We start from the raw sequence: 17,931 nt of genomic DNA, 5'->3' as shown, positions 1-17,931 counted from the left end.
AATTCTAATAAAAAATCACACGCATTCCGACAATGGAACTAGAATTAGCAAAACATTGGGCAAACTTAGAAAAATATCACATCAGAAGCTTCGAAGAACCCCTTCTAAAGCCTGAGGTCCTCGAGCAACTCATCAAGCTCCACCTCATCAGCCGGATCGAGATCAATGCCTCCTATCCCCATAGCAATCTCATCAATGTCGACCACGCCGTCATCAGGCTTGCTCCCTGCCTGATGCATCTTATCACCCCCACCCTTCTCGTAGATCTTCTTGACGAGCACCGCGTCCGGCAAGCAATGGCTCTGCCCGTAGTTCTCGATGTCCTGGCCGTTGGCACTGGCGCCGCGTAGGTCGTAGCCAAGCGCGCGGTCGCCAGGGCCCAGGAGGTGGCCGAGGTGCGTCCTCACGGTGACGATGGCGTCATTCCTGCCCAGCTCCGACGCGCGGGCCACTTGCACGTACGCCGTCTGGTACCCGAACCTGGCGTCGCCAGCGGCCGGCGAGGGATCGACGTCCAGCACGACGTACTCCACGAGCTGCCGGCTGGTGAGCACGGGCTCGAACCTGTGGCGGTCGTACTCCTTCATGCCGAGGTGCACGACGCGGTGGGTGGAGGCGTCGAGCAGGGCCAGCGTGTCGGTGACCTTCACGCAGAGGACAAGAGGCCCAAGCCCGCCGAGCGAGCGCGAGGCATCCCTTGGGAGGAAGACGAGGTCGTCGCGGCACACCGGGCAGAGCTCCACGGAGAAGGCGTGTTTATAGCGGTACGAGTTGCTCTTGGTGTCGTGCGACACGAGCTGCTTCGCTGTATCCGTGCGCGCCGGCGCGAGGGAGGCGATCAGGGCCACTAGACCGGCGGCGCGGGACCGGGACGCGAAGAAGAAGTCGAGACCTCCAGCGGTAGGCTCGACGCGGATCGCCGAGTCGGCGGCACCGAGAGTGGCTAGCCGCTGCTCGAGGTGGAGCAGCGTGCGGCGGTGCGACGCGCGCTGCCGCAGCTGCACGACGGCGCACCACTGGTCCGGGTCTGCCCTTGCTCTGCCGCAGGAGTCGCAGAGGCGGTCGTGGACGACGAATTCGACGGCGTGGTCCTGCTCCAGCGCGACGCCGCGGAGTACATCGCTGCGGAGGCGGAGGCGCAGTTTCAAGCGCTTGGAGTGCGGCTCGGTGAAGACGAACTCGGCGGCGGTGAGGGAGAGGCCGAGGCGCGGGAGCGGGCGCTGGACGCGGCGGAGGAGCAGCTGCATGAGCTCGGGCGACTCCGGCGCGGCGCGCGTCCAGCGCCGCGGGGGCTCCAGATAGGAGGAGCACGAGGGACAGTGCACCACGGCGGCGTGGCGCGGCGCCCCCTCCGTGACGTCGACGCGCGCGCGGAGGCAGCGCGCGCAGGTGTTGGCCGCATTGGGCGGCATCGGGACGCCGCACGCGCAGCATAGCGTCGTGCACGCGCCGGCGGAGGGATGCGACGGAGGAGGGAGGAACAGCGTGTCGCCGGACGGCAGATGCGGCGACGCCATTGCGATCGCAAGCGTTTGTGGCGGCGTGACGGTGACCAGATCGATGGGCGATGGCGGCAAGTGTGTGTCTACGGTTTTATTGGTGTCTGGTATACGACTTGATTAGGGTTAGGATTTGTCAAATTTGGAATTGCGGATACTTTAGGCCCATGATATTTTCAAATTTGGAATTGCGGATACTTTAGGCCCATGATATTGTCAAATTGCAATGTTGATACTTTAGGCCCATTACGCTCCCGAGTAGTTATCCAAAATTCAAAAACAATATTTGTGTGTCTCTAAAATACTGAAAAATTTACGACTACATATACATCTCTAGTATCTAGGTCACATGCTTCGTCTTAAAAGTACCTTGTATTTTATACTACACAAAAAGAAAAATTTCTTGTTAAAAAAAAGTTTTTTTTACAACCACATTTTTCCCTATAGCTTAAAATAGAACTTTTTCTTACCAAAACTTTCAAGAAACATAGATACGTTGTGTAGCTATTTCACATAAAAATTGGACTTTTTGAAACTCCAAAATACCACTTTTTATTTTATTGTTATATGAACAGAGCTTGAGTGAGCTCTAACAACTATGCTAAAAAAAGACGTTTAATTTTTTTTTGGTTGAGAAAGACGAACCAATGCCTACGCACTCGTCTCATCTTTTTTCGAGAGAGAACGCACTCTTCTCATCTGGGCCGACCCAGATACAAGTTCTTTTTTCTATTTTTCTATTTTATTTTCTTTGTTCTATTTATTTAATTTTTTATCTTATGTGGGTGGATACTAGTTTTTCTTCATAACTATGTAAAATAATCTTTTTATTTTCTACTAGTAGATTTTTTATTTTCTATTTTGTGTTTCCATCTTTATATTTTGGTTCATGTTTTTTTATTTCTTTCTTCTACTTCATTTTGTTTCAAACTCATGCATGTTTTTTTTATTTCTGTAATGTGAATAAATCTTTTGAACTTTGCGCACAATTACCTTCTATTGTGTGAACATTTGGTCACGCTTTTTCAAAGTGGCTACTACAAGCATGACACGCTTAAGCATGGAGTTATGCTATAGAGCATGAAGCACTGAACCATGGAGTTATACTCATGACACACTAGGGCACAAAGTCATGAAAGAAAATTAGTTACATTTTTTTTGAAATAACAACATTTTGTGCTAAATTTCCAAAAAAAAAGGGGGTCAGTTTTATCTAAATCCACACTTCAACACCATGAGCTTCCCAGAGACGTCATTTCCTGGAGGGCCTACTAGCTAGTATTTGTGTCTAAATCCACACTTCGACAACCAGTAGGAAGAGACCCGATGCATTCTTAATTGTCCGTGCATTCTTGGTTGTTGCGGATGATGGAGGTAATAAAATTTTCATTCTCTTACAAACCGTGCCACCTTGAAGTTCTGCCTATGCGGTAGGACTTTTGAATTTGTATGGTTCATATCGTATTTTCACTCTATATCGTATTATAATTTACTTTTTCAAGACAATAGCCTCTAGGTCTGTGCATCCTGAGACGTACATACCCATTATTTGATAGTGAATTATAGTTTTACACCCTATTTTGATATATTTTTATACCATTTTACCCATTTGAACTGTTAGACAAACAGTTACTTGTATTAGCAGGGAGCCAAAGGCCACAAGATATAATGACGGAATGAAGGATAGTTACCAAAAAACACTACAGAACAAGATAAACCGAAATCTGCATCTTGAGAGTGTTGTCGTAGCATGAAGAGTATTAAAAACATCATGTCAAGTCAAGGCACTGTTATACACATGATTTTTTTCTCGGACAAGATTTTGGAAATCTCGCCAAAAACTGTAATTCTCGCTCCCCTACGAGAAACATTGCTACCGGACAAAACAATTCGGTTAAATTTGAACTTAAACTTCAGAAAGAATGTTAAATAGTGCAATTGCGAATGCATAGATTTGGTTGCTGTGGTGGTAAGTCTCTACCCGTGTAGGACTCCGTGATCGCGGGTTCGAGTTCTACTCCCAGTTGAAAGTGTGAAAGTCTAACCACTCTTCCCGGCAACCACTACGATGTTGTTACAATAGTTTTATTGTTTATTTTAAGATCTAAAAGTTTTGAATTCAAATGTTTATTTTAACTTGGACGGTAAACTACTGAGATTTTCGAGATTTCGGTAACCGTTAATTCCGGTGCTCTCCCATAAAAATAGTAGACTGAGAAGGAACAAAACCCTTTTTTTTATGAGAAGGAAAAAAACCTTGGTTATACATAGTGCACCAGCGCTCTTGTAGGACACCACTGTCAGTTGAAGAAATAAAGAAGCAGGTGCGTAATGTGCCTGTGGCCATCCATTTCTAGTGCGTGACGGACGCGTTGCTAGCTAACTTGTAGACCGATCATGGCTACTTTTTGTTCAATCGAGCCAGCCTTGTACAAGAGCAACATGACGACCAATCCAACTACTTCAAGAAGAGAATTGGTTTAAAGATGTGCAGTGAAATGCTTTAAAGATGTGCAGTGAAATGGTTTGGTCCTCTAAATAAATGGACCAGGCAAAGGACACACATGACGTGCAGTGAAATGGTTTAAAGATACATTTGGGGACCAGAATACAAAGGATGGATGCCAAGAGAGAGTAGTGATAGCTGCTGAGAAATAAAGTAATTAAAGGTCCAACTTGTGTGCCAACGTCATGTGAAGGTCTTTAATATTTTTGAATGGCATGACATTGATGATCAGCAGGACATGAGACAAACTTAGAATTTTATGATGGTGGGGATGGAGATGGTGACATTTTTTAAGCAAATGCTCGCAAGAAAGTGAATGATAAAATGAGATGATGGACATAATCGAAGAAGAGGATGAATGTTGAACTAGAACATGAATATTTACATCTGACAAAAGAGAAGAGCTGCAGCTAAAGTACAGATTCATTTGTTTTCAATCCAGAAGTAGACATGGTATTCTCTGGTGTCAAAAGAGTTAAGAAGTACATTAACTTCATATAGCATCAGAAACTGAGATAAGGTTAGAAAAACTAGAAATAAATCAATGATCAATGATATATGTTGTGTGCCAGGAAGGTTGGCCTCGGCTGTTAAAGGCCTATGATGCCTGCAAGAGGGAATCTATAATACCTAAATAGGAGCAACCCACTAAGATGAATTCTCTCAACATGCAAGCATGCCACCTCATAAGCATGCCACATCAGCAAATCATATGTGCAAACCGCATCATGTGGACCTGTTTAATAAACCTCTTCCTCTCCAGCTCTTCTTTATTTATTTATGTCATCAATACTAACTATAGCCAGCTTTGTGTGCCAACTTCATAATTCCAGCAGCCACATTAAACTGCACGCATCTTCCTGTCCCTTCGAGTCCACCGTGGTGATTGAACCGTTTCCGTATCCCATCTCTTTGTCACCGTGCAGTGAACAATATAAAGGAGCGACTTTCCTCTCCCACTAATCCTTGCAGCTTGAAGATTGAAGGATCCCGCGATTGCTTCAAGCAGAATCGCTTTCCAACATGATATGTCTTCTTGATTAGTCCCTCGCCAGTTCATTTTACTCGCAGGGTTTCACTTCTCTTTTTGTTGTTTCCAGGATTTTTTATCGATTCTAGCTATTCCTCTTTCTGGTTGTTTTTAACTGGGTTGTAAAGCATGGAGCAAAGCATCGCTGATAGCCGGGAATCTGCCACTGCTCCGTCCCTGACCAAAGCCCAGCAGCGTCTCCCTCAAGGGGTGTCACCTCTAGCAATATCGATGGTTATCTTTCCTGCGGCACGACACGGCTGCGTAAAAGCATCTCTTTTGCCTCCTGGGATCTTCACCGTTGACTTAATCTGAGCTTATAGACTGTTTGGATATTTCCCTCTAATGTGTACATGTTTATCCATGGCTTTGATACTGTCTTGTGTCAAATAATCCCGCTATGTTCAATCAGTAAATTGAGCTGCGCATGAAGTTCTATATTTTGATGGCCAAATTTCCAATTCAGCAATTCACGGAGATGTAAGACTTTTTTTTCATTGAGAAACGAAGATGTAAGAGTTGACTATTCAGGTAATACAACTACGCATTTCTATCTTGACTTTCTATTCACTTAGACGTGTCTGATAAGCTCATATACTTCTATTTTAGTTGTCTCATATTAAATCCATCTTGGCTTTTATTTTTGTGAATTCCCACACATGTCTATACTGGGTGTACCTTACATCCACTTAGCTAAAAGTTTGTAAGATTAATTATTCATGGCACTGTAATGATCTACTGTTTCCGCTTCTGTAAAACAAACAGGGTGTAATCAGTTGCGCTGACCTCGCTTTGGGCATCTTAAGTGACAGATATTAAGAAGGATTATTAGTATGGTACATTCAAAATGCATCAATGTGAATTTTACGATTTGAATTTGACAAAATTCCCCATTGTAGGGTGTTAATCAGTAAATAAAATAACAAAATATTCGATCGTTATCATTTAGCTTTGTTGGGAAACAATGTTGAACAACATGCTGTTTTATGGATGATTGTCCAATTCCTAAATTGATTTTATGCCAATTAGAGCTACATAACTCAAATACTGCTCATTTCATTATTTCTTTTCGCTTTTGTATGCATATTATCTCTTTATAAATTGTGCGCCTTTCAATTTTAACAAATATTCCGCAGCAATCGCGCGGGGCATTATCTAGTTCCGTAAAAGATGCAGTCCATTCATTTGCGTATATGTATGTCACATCAAACTAGATTTAATTGATTGTTGCTTACTGCAATTAGCATTGATGCCAGTGGCGGAGGAGCCAATATGGCAAGGTCTCACGTCCGCCATACGTACCTTAATCTCTATACAAATACCTACTTCTTGCCTGCAACATCTGGCAGCGAGAGACACAAGGTATGAGCAGTAGAGCAAGTAATGCATGGAGGGCCACAAACAGTAGGCTTGCCACTATGGACTAAAAAAACCTAGGCCTGACACGACTAATGACTAATCACTTTTATCGCTAAAAAAATATATTGATCCATCTACAAATTAAGCTAGTTCAATTAAGTTCCATGTTTTAGTGTGTATAGTGCATCAATTTACCATTTTACTCCTTACTGTATGCTATCAACCATGACATACCTTAACTTTGGTCCATCCTTCACCTCTAATCCCAATGAGTACACCTATCCAATATCAATGGGGCTAGTTGAGGTGATGAGTGCACCTATCCAATATCAATGGGGCTAGTTGAGGTGATGTGCACTAGCCCATGGGAATAGTTTTTTTTTACCACATTAATAGCTCCTTTTACACTAATGAGTGACAGCAGAAGATATATTCTTATTCTCACAATTTGTACCAAAATGTAAAAATACAGTGACATTCACTGATTTTTCGTTCGCTGAAAATTCAGTTAAAAATCCTCTCTACTCCCTTCGTGTGTATAGATAAATCCGAATCAGCGACAACTAATATGGAACACAGGGAGTACGCTTTTGGGAGTGAATTTCGGGGATCTACTAAAAGCTCCGTCTAAGCCAACTTCCAACCCACCATTTGAAGTGACACTAGAGGCACATGAGTCACTACAGGTTCTTGGTGGTGGGTCGTCTTACACATCACCATGTGTAATGGTATGTGCTCTCATTTGTAGTATTGCAATGCATTTGAACTGGGTATATGTAACATTGGCTATGGAGTAAATGAAATATTTACTGTATTTTTGTTGCATTGCAAACAACTGAAACGAGGTCGTAGTATTTACAACCAGGTTTTAAGCTGGTAAGTAGAAGGAAGAAGTAGAAAGAAACGAAAAGAAGACTCAAACCATCAGTCTGTCAGCCCACAGGAGAAGAGCTGTTTCAAGTTTGTTCGATCTACTCGACCATAGTCTCACCTCTTCAGCAGCTCTGCGAGCAACCGTTGTAGAGTGGTCATCTTGTGGTTTAAAATTCTTCATTTCTCGCCCTCCAAAGCTACAAGACATAGGGCCGCAAAGCAAATTGGCCATGTGTTTGAAACTGAAGATTTCTGAACCTGTTCGAGGAAGGAGGCAATTCTGAATTTGTTCGAGGAAGGAGGCAATAGTGTTTGCTTCAGCGACTTGCACGTGCATCCCAAGCTTAACCCCCAAAAAAGCTGAGCATTCTCATAGTGTAACTCAATGTGATCGATTGGCTCGAGTGCCAGGCAGTGAATCACATCCAGCGTCCAAGAACCATTTCTTCACTGCCATATTGTCCTTTGTCTTGAGCCTCCCATTTTGCTGGTATGCAAAGCCAGAGAAGAACTTTATGACGATGGGGTATTACTCGCCGCCAAATCCATTTTGCTGCTATCTATCTGGTCCCGCAATCGGAGAACAACTTGTCCTTGAGAAAACCATAACTCTCTAGTCGCTTCATATCATTCTTTTTCCAACGTAGGCAACTATTACGTCAAGCATGAACTGTTCAGTCTCAAATCTCGATCGGCGGCTAACTAACTGCAATCGGACGTACGTCCAAGCACAATTCTGTGAGTGTGATGTTGATAGGAGTAACTTGGTGTTGCATTGTTCTTTTATAAACATCCCCTAGGATCTTCTTCCCAACGTGAGTCGATGGCCATGGTTATCTTCACCCTCCTCCTCCTGCTTCTCCTCCCCTTCGTTGCTGCCCAATGGCCAGTGTGCGGCAATAGCGGCAACTACACATCAAACAGCACCTACCTAGCCAACCTCGGTCTCCTCTCGGCCACCCTCCCCAAGAAGGCTGTGTCTGAAGCCACCCAGCTCTTCGCCACCGACACCGTAGGCCATGCTCCGGACATGGTCTTCGCCCTCACGCTCTGCTACGGGAACACCACCGCCGAAGTCTGCGAGGGCTGTGTTGTTACCGCCTTCCAGGACGGGCAGCAGCTCTGCGCGCACAATAAGGACGCCACCTTGTACTACGATGAATGCATGCTCAGGTACTCCAACCAGAATTTTCTCAGCAACACTGCCGGCGATCAGAAATGGGCCATGCTCAGCAACTCTCAGAACTTCCCGACAAGCGCCTACTCCTTCAGGCTCTTCTTGTTCACACTTCTGAATAGCACGGGCCAGTCGGCCGCCAACAGCTCGACGAGGTTCATGACCTCGCGCTTAGATGTCAGCTCCTTCCCGACGTTGTACAGCCTTATGGAGTGCACGCCCCACCTGACCGCCGAGAACTGCACGGCCTGTTTTCAGGTCGTGTCACAGCTGACGTTCCAGTACCTCGATGGACCGCGAGGTGGTCGAGTCCTTGGGACATGGTGTAACATGAGGTACGAGATTTACCCATTCTTCCGAGGAGAACCTGTGCTGCGTATCATCAACTTGGCCCCTGAAGTTCCGGCGATCAACAACACTACAGCAGAGTCTACGCCAGTTGCCATGTTTGGCTCGCTGTCAGTGCCACCACCTGCGGCGCCACCTCCAGACCCGTTGGTGCAAACGACTGTCGAGCAGCACGGTATGTAAAGTTCGCATCCTTCACACGGCACTTGACATCACGTATGGAATTCTTTTTCATGGCTGATCCTACACAATCTTCCCCTTAGTAGGAAAACCACCACCTAGATAACTTTTAATTAATATATGATAATTAACTTGTTAAGTTTAACTCGTAGGATCTTTGGATTAGTAGACCTGAGCTCGGAACTAGATGAATAAAATTTATAAATATAAGAACTAAATTAAGTCAATCAAAAAGAGAAGAATGTTCAAAGACAATAGAAATTTTAATTCTCAACAGGTGAAAGAAATAAGACGTTCAAAGGTGAAAGAAAATTGGTCAAATAGGGCCAACTGACCAATGGTCAGCAGGCGATGTTTGGTCGAGTGAGATGATCCTCAACCAGTAACTGATCTCTAATTGTCTCTATCACAAAATAAATTCGTTTCTATTTATATATGAGAACTATACATTTTTTGTTCCCTAGGACGCAAATCAAAAAAGAGGGTGCTGTGGATTATTGCAGTGGCTGGTCCATTACTGTCAATACTTATGTGCTCTATCTGTTCCATCCTGTGGTTGAGAAGAAGGCGAAAAGGTGTTGTTATCGCGATTCAGTCACAACAAGGTTAGAAAAACTACCACGTATTTCAGTAGTCAGACTTCAGTTTGGAGAGCAAAACTAACGTGTATATTTGTGTGCCCTCTCAATTTAGGGAGGGTAAACTTACCGGAACAATCTTTCACGAATAGGCCGGAAGAAGACAAACTGGTTTGGAGATTGGAAGATAATAGTTCAGAGTTCACTCTTTTTGACTTCTATGAGATATTGCAGGCTACACAAAACTTCTCCAAGGAAAACATGCTTGGGCGAGGTGGTTTTGGCCCCGTCTACAAGGTAAGTGCTACTGACCCAAAGGATAACTAGATTAATTGTCTGAAATAGATTCACATATTCCAAAAACTATAGCGTTATCTTTGGTTTATCTGGTAATAACAAATGCATTGGCGCGTGCATGCCAAAAACACATTTATCAATATGTACAGTGGCGCTATATTTATGGTAGCCTAATCCCTCAGTAATTTTCCTATGCTGTGTTTCCTTTTTAAGCTACTTTGGAATATTATTTATATAAGTTCCAATAATTGTATCACTATGAAATATGGAACCTTAATTCAAAAATAATAATAAATCAGAAAACTCTTCACAAACTCGTTTATTTTGTCCTACTGGAAAACAGAGTTAAATTCATAAGGAAATAGATGCAATGCAGTGAAATGGAATATTAAGTTCCAATATACTACAATGGAAGTTATCATGTCATTTATCTTGTGTTAGCAACCTATGGCCAAAAGACAGTTGCACTCTTTTGGATATATTATCGATTTTACGGACTAAAAAAAGATACAACATCAACTTGATAAACATATATGTAGCTACAAACTCAGCTATATAAATTTATCTCAACGAAACAGGATTAGCATAAGCAACATCATATGGAGCCTTATAAGCTAGAAAGAAACAAAATCAGGAAACTCTCCATAAACTTGTTATTTTGTCCTATTGGAAAATAGAGTAAAATTCAGAAGGAAATATATGGAATGCAGTAAAATAGATACTAAGGCTGCATCTTGGATATGTGATGTTGGAAATAATCGAAGTACTCCGCATTTTTTTTCCCATGGATAGCTTGCAAAACCCTCTTTTCCTGTCTTTTTGGTACTACAAAATAATGCCTGGAGTTTTGTTTTGTACATACTTCCAGGGCCAATTACCATGTGGAATGGAGATTGCAGTTAAAAGGCTTGCCTCACATTCAGGACAAGGTTTCACTGAATTCAAAAATGAAGTTGAACTTATTGCAAAACTACAACACAATAATCTGGTCAAGCTGATGGGATGTTGCATTCAGGGAGAGGAAAAACTTTTGGTGTACGAATATTTGCGAAATAAAAGCTTGGACTTCTTTATATTTGGTATGCATAATGTTTTTTGACAAAATTTATATTGCATTTTTTCCATACTAAAAATGCTCTCTAATATGCAGATAAAAACAGAACAGCTTTGGTTGATTGGACTAAAAGACGTGTGATAATTGAAGGGATAGCCCAAGGTCTTCTGTATCTCCACAAGCACTCTCGGCTGCGCATTATACACAGAGACCTTAAGGCCAGCAACATTCTGTTGGACCAGGATATGAATCCTAAAATTTCTGATTTTGGCCTAGCAAAAATTTTCAGCTCTAATGATACTCAAGGAAGCACAAAGAGGGTAGTGGGAACATAGTAAGCATATCTTTCTAATTAATAAATCACACCATAGCTACTGCCTACAATACCATTTATTAGTTTATCAATCAAATTGTAAGTTTTGATATAATATTTTCCGTGTGCTTCTCACTCATTTCAGCGGTTATATGTCTCCGGAGTATGCATCTGAAGGCATTTACTCAATCAAATCTGACGTGTTCAGCTTCGGTGTGTTACTTCTTGAGATCCTTAGTGGAAAAAGGAATTCTGGTTTTCATCAATATGGAGACTTCCTTAACCTCCTTGGATACGTGAGCATCTAACTCACACACACGAGTGTATTATTCTGTAGACTGAAGTGATTTTTTTTCATGGAGATACGTTCCTGCTTTTTGCAGTCATGGCAGGTCTGGGAAGGAGGAAGCTGGCTTGAGCTTATAGAATCATCAATTGCCAATGAGATCCATACATCAGAGGCTAGGAGGTACATTAACATCGCACTAATGTGCGTCCAAGAGAGTGCAGATGATCGACCAACCATGTCAGACGTCGTTTCAATGTTAAACAGCGAGAGTGTTACTCTTCCAGAGCCTAATACCCCTGCGTTCTTTAACCTAAGGGTATCAAAGGTACACGAATCATTTAGTGTGGTTGTTCCATGCAGTTTTAATGATGTAACCATCACTGCGGAGCAAGATGGCAGATAGTTGATCACTTTGTTTCAGTTGTTACTGAAAGAACTAGCAATGAGACTCGTGTGAGTTGTACAATAATCGAAACAAGACTCTACAAGTTTTAACTACTGTATCGTACCTAATATTTCTTCACTTGTTCAAGCCTAAATAAGCCAAACAAAGGCAGACATACCAAATGAAGTAGTTGAGAAGCACTTACTTAAGCAGCTGAAACAATTAGCAGTAACCACACGGGTCCATTCATTCTGGTATGAGTAATGTCGCTTGAGAGTCGATGGAACTATCCAGATACACGATCTTAGGTGCCAACTCCCAGCCATAGTAGGAACGACCTATAGCATAACCAAATTAGCATAAATAGGATCTACATTTTAATAGTAACCCTTAAGTTGTAGAGGAAAAAAGGCATAAGTTAGCTAGCAAGAGAAGCTTACCCATATCATATGGTTGGGCCAGAGGGCAACCAACAAATGGTTTTGACCGACCCCTGAAAATCGGCAAAGAATAGCTTTGGGCTGAGGTGCTTACGGCCACACCACATACGCGAAACGTGATACCCAAGATCATGTTTCGCGTATTTCTGTAGAAGCTGTTTGATCCTTTCTTGGGCAAAGCTCTGATGGTGAGCATAGGCTTCCCTCTTCACCTGCAACACTAATTGAAATCGCCGGAGTGCACAAGAGATGCGACGCACCGGGCCAAAAGCCGCGCGACACCGTTCCGGAGTCAAGAGGGGCTGAGAACAGGCAGTGGCCGAGTGCTCTGCCGAGTGCCTGTGCATACACGACAGGCATATGGCTCGCGCCGGCTGATGCCCAGTTGATAGGACATGCTAATTTTCTTTCTCTCTGGTTGTTGCTGAACCTGACGATGTGTGGCTTCCGTCGTCTCAAACATGGTTTGCTAGAGGCCGCTCTCGACTTTGGTAGACTAGCATCATGACCAGGGATTGCAGTATCGAGTAAGCAGTGTAGTATTAGGACTGTAGGAGTAGTACCAGCAAAGAGTTGGCACCAGGCCCTATTTCGCCGTCTCGGCACCAGCAGGTCGGACCACGGTGCCATGCCCGCATTGTTCGTTGCCAGCAGGGACCAGTTCAGCCTTCACGCCTGAGGTGATCGACAACGACGATGCGATATCAATCAAAGATTGTGTGCTTTCTTGCGCCGGTGTAGCACCATGACTACATAAGGTCATGAGGGAAACTGTTGGACTTGGCCGTTAGGCTCCTGTTCACTGGCGGGGGGTTCATGCACGACCGAGGACGGCGTGGTTTTTTGCGCCAGTGTGGCTCCATGAGGAAAGGTGACTTGGCCGGCAGGCTCCAGTTCTAAGGCCGCAGGTTCACGACCGAGGTTTGTCAGCCAAGAGGCTCCAGTTGACCGGTGCAACGACGTCCACGGTGGCCAGCGAGCGGCACATCTGATGCACCTCCATCGGTAGGACTGGGAGGAGTACAACTACTGCTGCAGGCGCCGGCATGGCTTGGTTTGGCAACAACGTTTCGAGAGTGGCTGCGGCCATGGCCTGCAGCAGGCGCCGGCATATGATGCAGCCGCTTCGGCCTTGGGGTGTTTATACATAGCACGGCAGCCGGGTCTTGCTATAGAGCATAGATGGAACTCCACGTCTCCACCGTTGACGACTCAGGAGTTGATATATATTGTACTTCGTACCACAGGTTCACTACCTACCGTTCACCGGTGTTCTCAGTTGTTGATTCAGGCAGATAAATCTAACCGGCAGTTGAGAATGGGCAGGAATGCTCTACTTTATCCAGCTTTAAACAAGTGTAAATTCCAGTTACAACATGTCCCCTATCAAGAGAATAGCAATATTTCACGAGGCAGGCAGCACACATACTCGAGAAAAGATAAGAGAAGAGACTAGTTACTTGTGTAACTTCAGATCTGCAACCCTGTTAACGCATATCCACCTGGCAATCTGGCATACTCAACCAACCTGCTCAAAAACAGGTTCGCCAGTAATTAGCTAACATGGTAGGAGTGACATGTACATAACAGGATCACAGATTTAAGCCTGATGCACTCACAGGAACTCTTTTGGGATGCTCTTGATCCTCCCAGAGTTCCAAGACCCAAACTCGGACCACATTGAAATATATGAATACACAGATGAACAAGGCAACTCAATGCTGGAAAGGATAAACTTTCATTCTATAGGTCTTGCAAGTTGCAAGATACGAGAAAAATACAGTGATGTTCATGACAATTCGACAGGTATTCTATCCTTTTCTAGGTTCCAGCAAAAAACCGAAATCTGTATGAGAGAGTTTCCGGAGCAGCCAAGGCATCGTAGTGACAACCGATGTAACTCAGTGATAAGTTGCAGCAACTTTAGATCTCTTCTTGGACCTTCTGAACGCCAACCATCCTGGCATAGTCCACCCATCTGTTCATAAAGTTCACCAGTAAGTGATACTGTCATGGCAGGGACGACATTTCTAGCAACGGAAGTGTAACTTGAACTTACAGTAAGGAGCCCAAGAATGTGTTTCCTGTCCGAACGGCAAAGCACAATGCACTCAACAACAGCTTGTGATTATGTAGTACAGGCTCCAGCATCCTCTGCTCGATCACACCAGACAAAATCTGGTACCTGATGAAGTATGCACATTTCATTTGTTATTATCAATAACAGTGCAGTGACCATTTGTGCTTTCGATTTTAGAGACTGGATTGTCGACAAATGCTAAATGCCTTGCTATGGTTGCCCATGTTAAACAACATAATGAATACAATTGAGCATTTATTCTGCATATGTTCACCTGAGGTTACTAGAAACCGCCATGTATACACCATAGGCAGCACTAGTTGATAAAACTGGAATATCCTCAACTTCGTCATCAAGTTCTTTGTCAACAGCCTTCCTTGCTTTGATCAGCGCACTAGTGACACCAGTACCAATCTGGGAAAGATGGAATTTGCAAATATTACAGGGTTCCCATATCATCTAAGATTCTAGAGATCAGAGAATTAAGGATTAACGAACACAGTTACTAGACTGTTCCTTCCAGAACAGAAACATTAAATTCGGAAAAAATCCATGTCTGTAATTACAGCATTGTTTCTTCTAACTGAAAGCAGTACTCCTGCCGATTTCTTGAGAAAAAAAAAACTTATTTAACCTAGGAAACACACTACCAGACAGTATGGCAATAGCTTTCTGGAGTTTCTGTTTTACCAGAGCATTGTCACCAGAAAATAAAACCTTAGAGGTAGCAAGCCCCTGCATACAATTTTTCTGGAGATCTGTTGAACTTCTACATAAAGTCCATACATATTTAGTCATGGAAAGTGGTTAGATCTTCAAGAAAATTAGCTCTCAATATTGTATCGGACGAATAATGCATTACTACATTGAAATTACTAGAATTGAAGGTTAATAACATGCATAGTTTATCCTAATGGAATCTTTTGTGCATATATAGTGATAATCGATTAATTTCGCATAGACATTTTTTTATTTTTCAAATTCTTTAGTTAAACTTCATAATAGGATTCGCTTCTAGTATTTGCTGCTCAGAGAAAAAAATAACAATGGCATTTTCGCTAACAAAAATTTAAGAGGTTGCTCGTGATGGTCACCAGTTCATCACAATACAGCTTTGTTAAGATGGCAAGCTTACCAGAGAAGCACTAGTTCCGACTACAAAAAGCTTCGCACCATTTCTCTGCAAAGGGGCCACAGGTGTTAGTTGACCAATAACACCAAATTTGAGGTCACAATGTGAGTATCAAAATAAAACACATAAAAAAGAATGTAGTTCACCACAATAGCTCCTAGCCTCTGCAGAAGTGAGAATGATCTTCCAGCCAAAGCAATCTGGAAAAGAGTTCACATTAATTGTTTTAGCACAAAGGGACAGAGGTTAAAAGGGTGTATTCAAGTTGATAAGAAAGTCAAGTTTAGGTTACCTGGAAAGCATTGTCTGGGCAGTTGTGGAAAAAACTGGCAATAAGTCCAGCATTTTTCAAAAGTGGTGGTTGCAGAGAGACAGTTGGTGCAGGAAGATAGACAAGCATGAAATCTGCGACGATTGCCATAACCTGGGTAGCACAAGAAGCAACTGAATTAGATTGTGTTGCAAATGATTTGGCAGTATTAATACTCACACTGAAATTATTTAACATCAGCTAGTGAATTACATCATCAATTGAAGAAAAAAAAAAGCGAAATCAGATAATCTTTTTTTTTCGGATTCTTAACAGGACAGTTCCATAAGCACCAGAGTTCTGTAGGTACATTTGGGATAGTTTTAAAATTTTCTTCTGTGCTTGATTATTCTTTTACATTTAACAAGATAGGAAGAATCAGTCCCATGATACAAAAAGAAATGATGCAAATCTCTTCCGAAATCTGCAATTATTGCAAGAAGGCCTCCCTCCATAACCAGTGTTAAACAGAGCCAAGTTTGTTGCTTGCATGGAGTTAATATTACAAAACACCCTGCTGATGCTAGCAAATCAAGCAGATAAAGTAGCTTCATTCTAGATGTTGGAAAACAAAGATGTATCACCGCATTATAAGATTGAAGCTCGCATGATTTCAGTTCCAACTTTGTGTGGCTTCTGCTAGGATCATAGTTGAGTATTTTTCAACTTATGTGGTAATGTATGTAGTTGAGAATTATGAGAGTAAGAGCAGTATTAAACTCGTGACAAGATGTAATCCGAACACTTGCAGGAGAGCATACATCAACTCTGTTGACCATGGTTTATCAATATTAGACGGATTACTGCACTTAGTGACAAGCATTACTGTCATATAGCAGCAAGTAGGATTTTCCAATAAAGTTGACATTGAGTAATGAATATTATAAAAGACAGCTTGATATCAATTCGCACAAAAAAAAAAGACAGCTTGATAGCATACTGTGTTCCTGGGCTTGGTTGGTACTTTGATTTCAAGGGTACACGTTATTCGTGTACAAATATATAAATTGTGTGGATTCAGTAATAGCAGCTGTAGATGTAGTAGTAGCAGAAGCATATGTACCACGTCAGAGATGACGATGTCGAGCTCGTTGACAAAATTGTCCCCTCTCTTCTGAAGCTCCGCCGCAGTCTGAACAAAAAAAAACAGAGCAGCAGAGAAAAGGGTCAGATGAGCAGCATTACACAAGAGAAGAGATAATCCAACCTCACCCAAAATAAACCGTGTTCCATTATTTTTTTTCCGAAGATCAAAACAAGATAGGATAAGGAAAAATATTCGAAAGCATTGATGATGAATCCACGATCGATCCGTGTGAGGGGCGGACCTTTGCGATGACGCCGACGCCGCACTCCATGGCGAGCTTGGCGAGGAAGAGGTCGTCGGCGAGGAGGCGCTCCCTGAACCCCCGGAACTGGAGGAGCCAGCGGAGCAGCGGCGAGGCGTCCATGTCGGCGAAGCGGCGCACGATCTCGGCCGTGACGCGGCCGCCGTCGATTGCAGCGGCGAGGTCGGCGGGCAGGGTCTCGAGCTTGCGGCCGACCTGCGCGAGCACGAACAGGGCCTCCCCGCGGTTCCCGTCGGAGGAGTCCTCTGCTTCGCCGTCATCGTTGCCGTCGCCGTCGTTGTTGTTGCCGTTGTTGTTGTTTCCGTCGTTGGAGGAGGGAAGGGCGAGGGGGAGGGGAGGGAGTTGGGGGCGGGGAATGCGGAGGCGGAGGCGGGGCGGGAGGGAGCGGAGGAGGGGGAGGCGGGAGGGGTTGAGGCGGGGGTGGAGGTGGAGCTGGCCGAGCGGGTGGTGGTGGGCGGAGAGGGCGGAGGAGGAGGAGGGCGACATTGGGGAGTGGAAGGCCATGGCGGCGGCGGCGGCGGGAGGGAAAGGGAAGGAATGGGGGCGCCGCGAGGGAGGCGGCGGCGTGGGCGTGGGGTGTAAAGAGCGCGGGCGGGCGGCGGGGTTTTTGGTGGGCGCGTGGGCGGAGGCAACGAGGGCGGCCGCGTGTTGGGGCGGTCGTCAGACCTGTCAACGAGGTTTTGGTTGGCTGGCTTGGACTTGGGAATCTACGAGATTCCACCGACGATCACG

At 44.0% G+C, this 17,931-nt stretch overlaps 3 protein-coding genes across 3 annotated transcripts; 1 reads left to right on the top strand and 2 right to left on the bottom strand.

Annotated features, from left to right (window-relative positions):
• Positions 1-104: 104 nt before the first annotated feature.
• LOC124660044 (60S ribosomal export protein NMD3-like) lies at positions 105-1,517 on the bottom strand. Its single transcript, XM_047197841.1, has one exon. It carries the CDS (start codon positions 1,515-1,517, stop codon positions 105-107), a length of 1,413 nt encoding a protein of 470 aa, XP_047053797.1.
• Positions 1,518-8,090: 6,573 nt separating this feature from the next.
• LOC124658899 (cysteine-rich receptor-like protein kinase 15) lies at positions 8,091-11,906 on the top strand. Its single transcript, XM_047196895.1, has 7 exons — positions 8,091-8,967; positions 9,437-9,547; positions 9,666-9,847; positions 10,716-10,926; positions 10,998-11,235; positions 11,360-11,510; positions 11,598-11,906. Exons 1-7 carry the CDS (start codon positions 8,091-8,093, stop codon positions 11,904-11,906), a joined length of 2,079 nt encoding a protein of 692 aa, XP_047052851.1.
• Positions 11,907-14,188: 2,282 nt separating this feature from the next.
• Positions 14,189-17,703, bottom strand: LOC124659055 (protein RETICULATA-RELATED 4, chloroplastic-like). Its single transcript, XM_047197014.1, has 8 exons — positions 17,179-17,703; positions 16,914-16,982; positions 15,833-15,964; positions 15,687-15,740; positions 15,544-15,588; positions 14,683-14,822; positions 14,388-14,513; positions 14,189-14,306 (listed from the first exon to the last, which is right to left on the bottom strand). The coding sequence occupies exons 1-8, from the start codon at positions 17,701-17,703 to the stop codon at positions 14,252-14,254; spliced, it is 1,146 nt and encodes a 381-aa protein (XP_047052970.1). The 3' UTR covers positions 14,189-14,251.
• Positions 17,704-17,931: the final 228 nt, after the last annotated feature.

This window comes from Lolium rigidum, chromosome 6, assembly GCF_022539505.1.
Source record: "Lolium rigidum isolate FL_2022 chromosome 6, APGP_CSIRO_Lrig_0.1, whole genome shotgun sequence".
Lineage (NCBI taxonomy): Eukaryota > Viridiplantae > Streptophyta > Magnoliopsida > Poales > Poaceae > Lolium > Lolium rigidum.
Note: the sequence above shows the minus strand (reverse complement) of the source record. Positions and strands in the feature narration are given on the sequence as shown.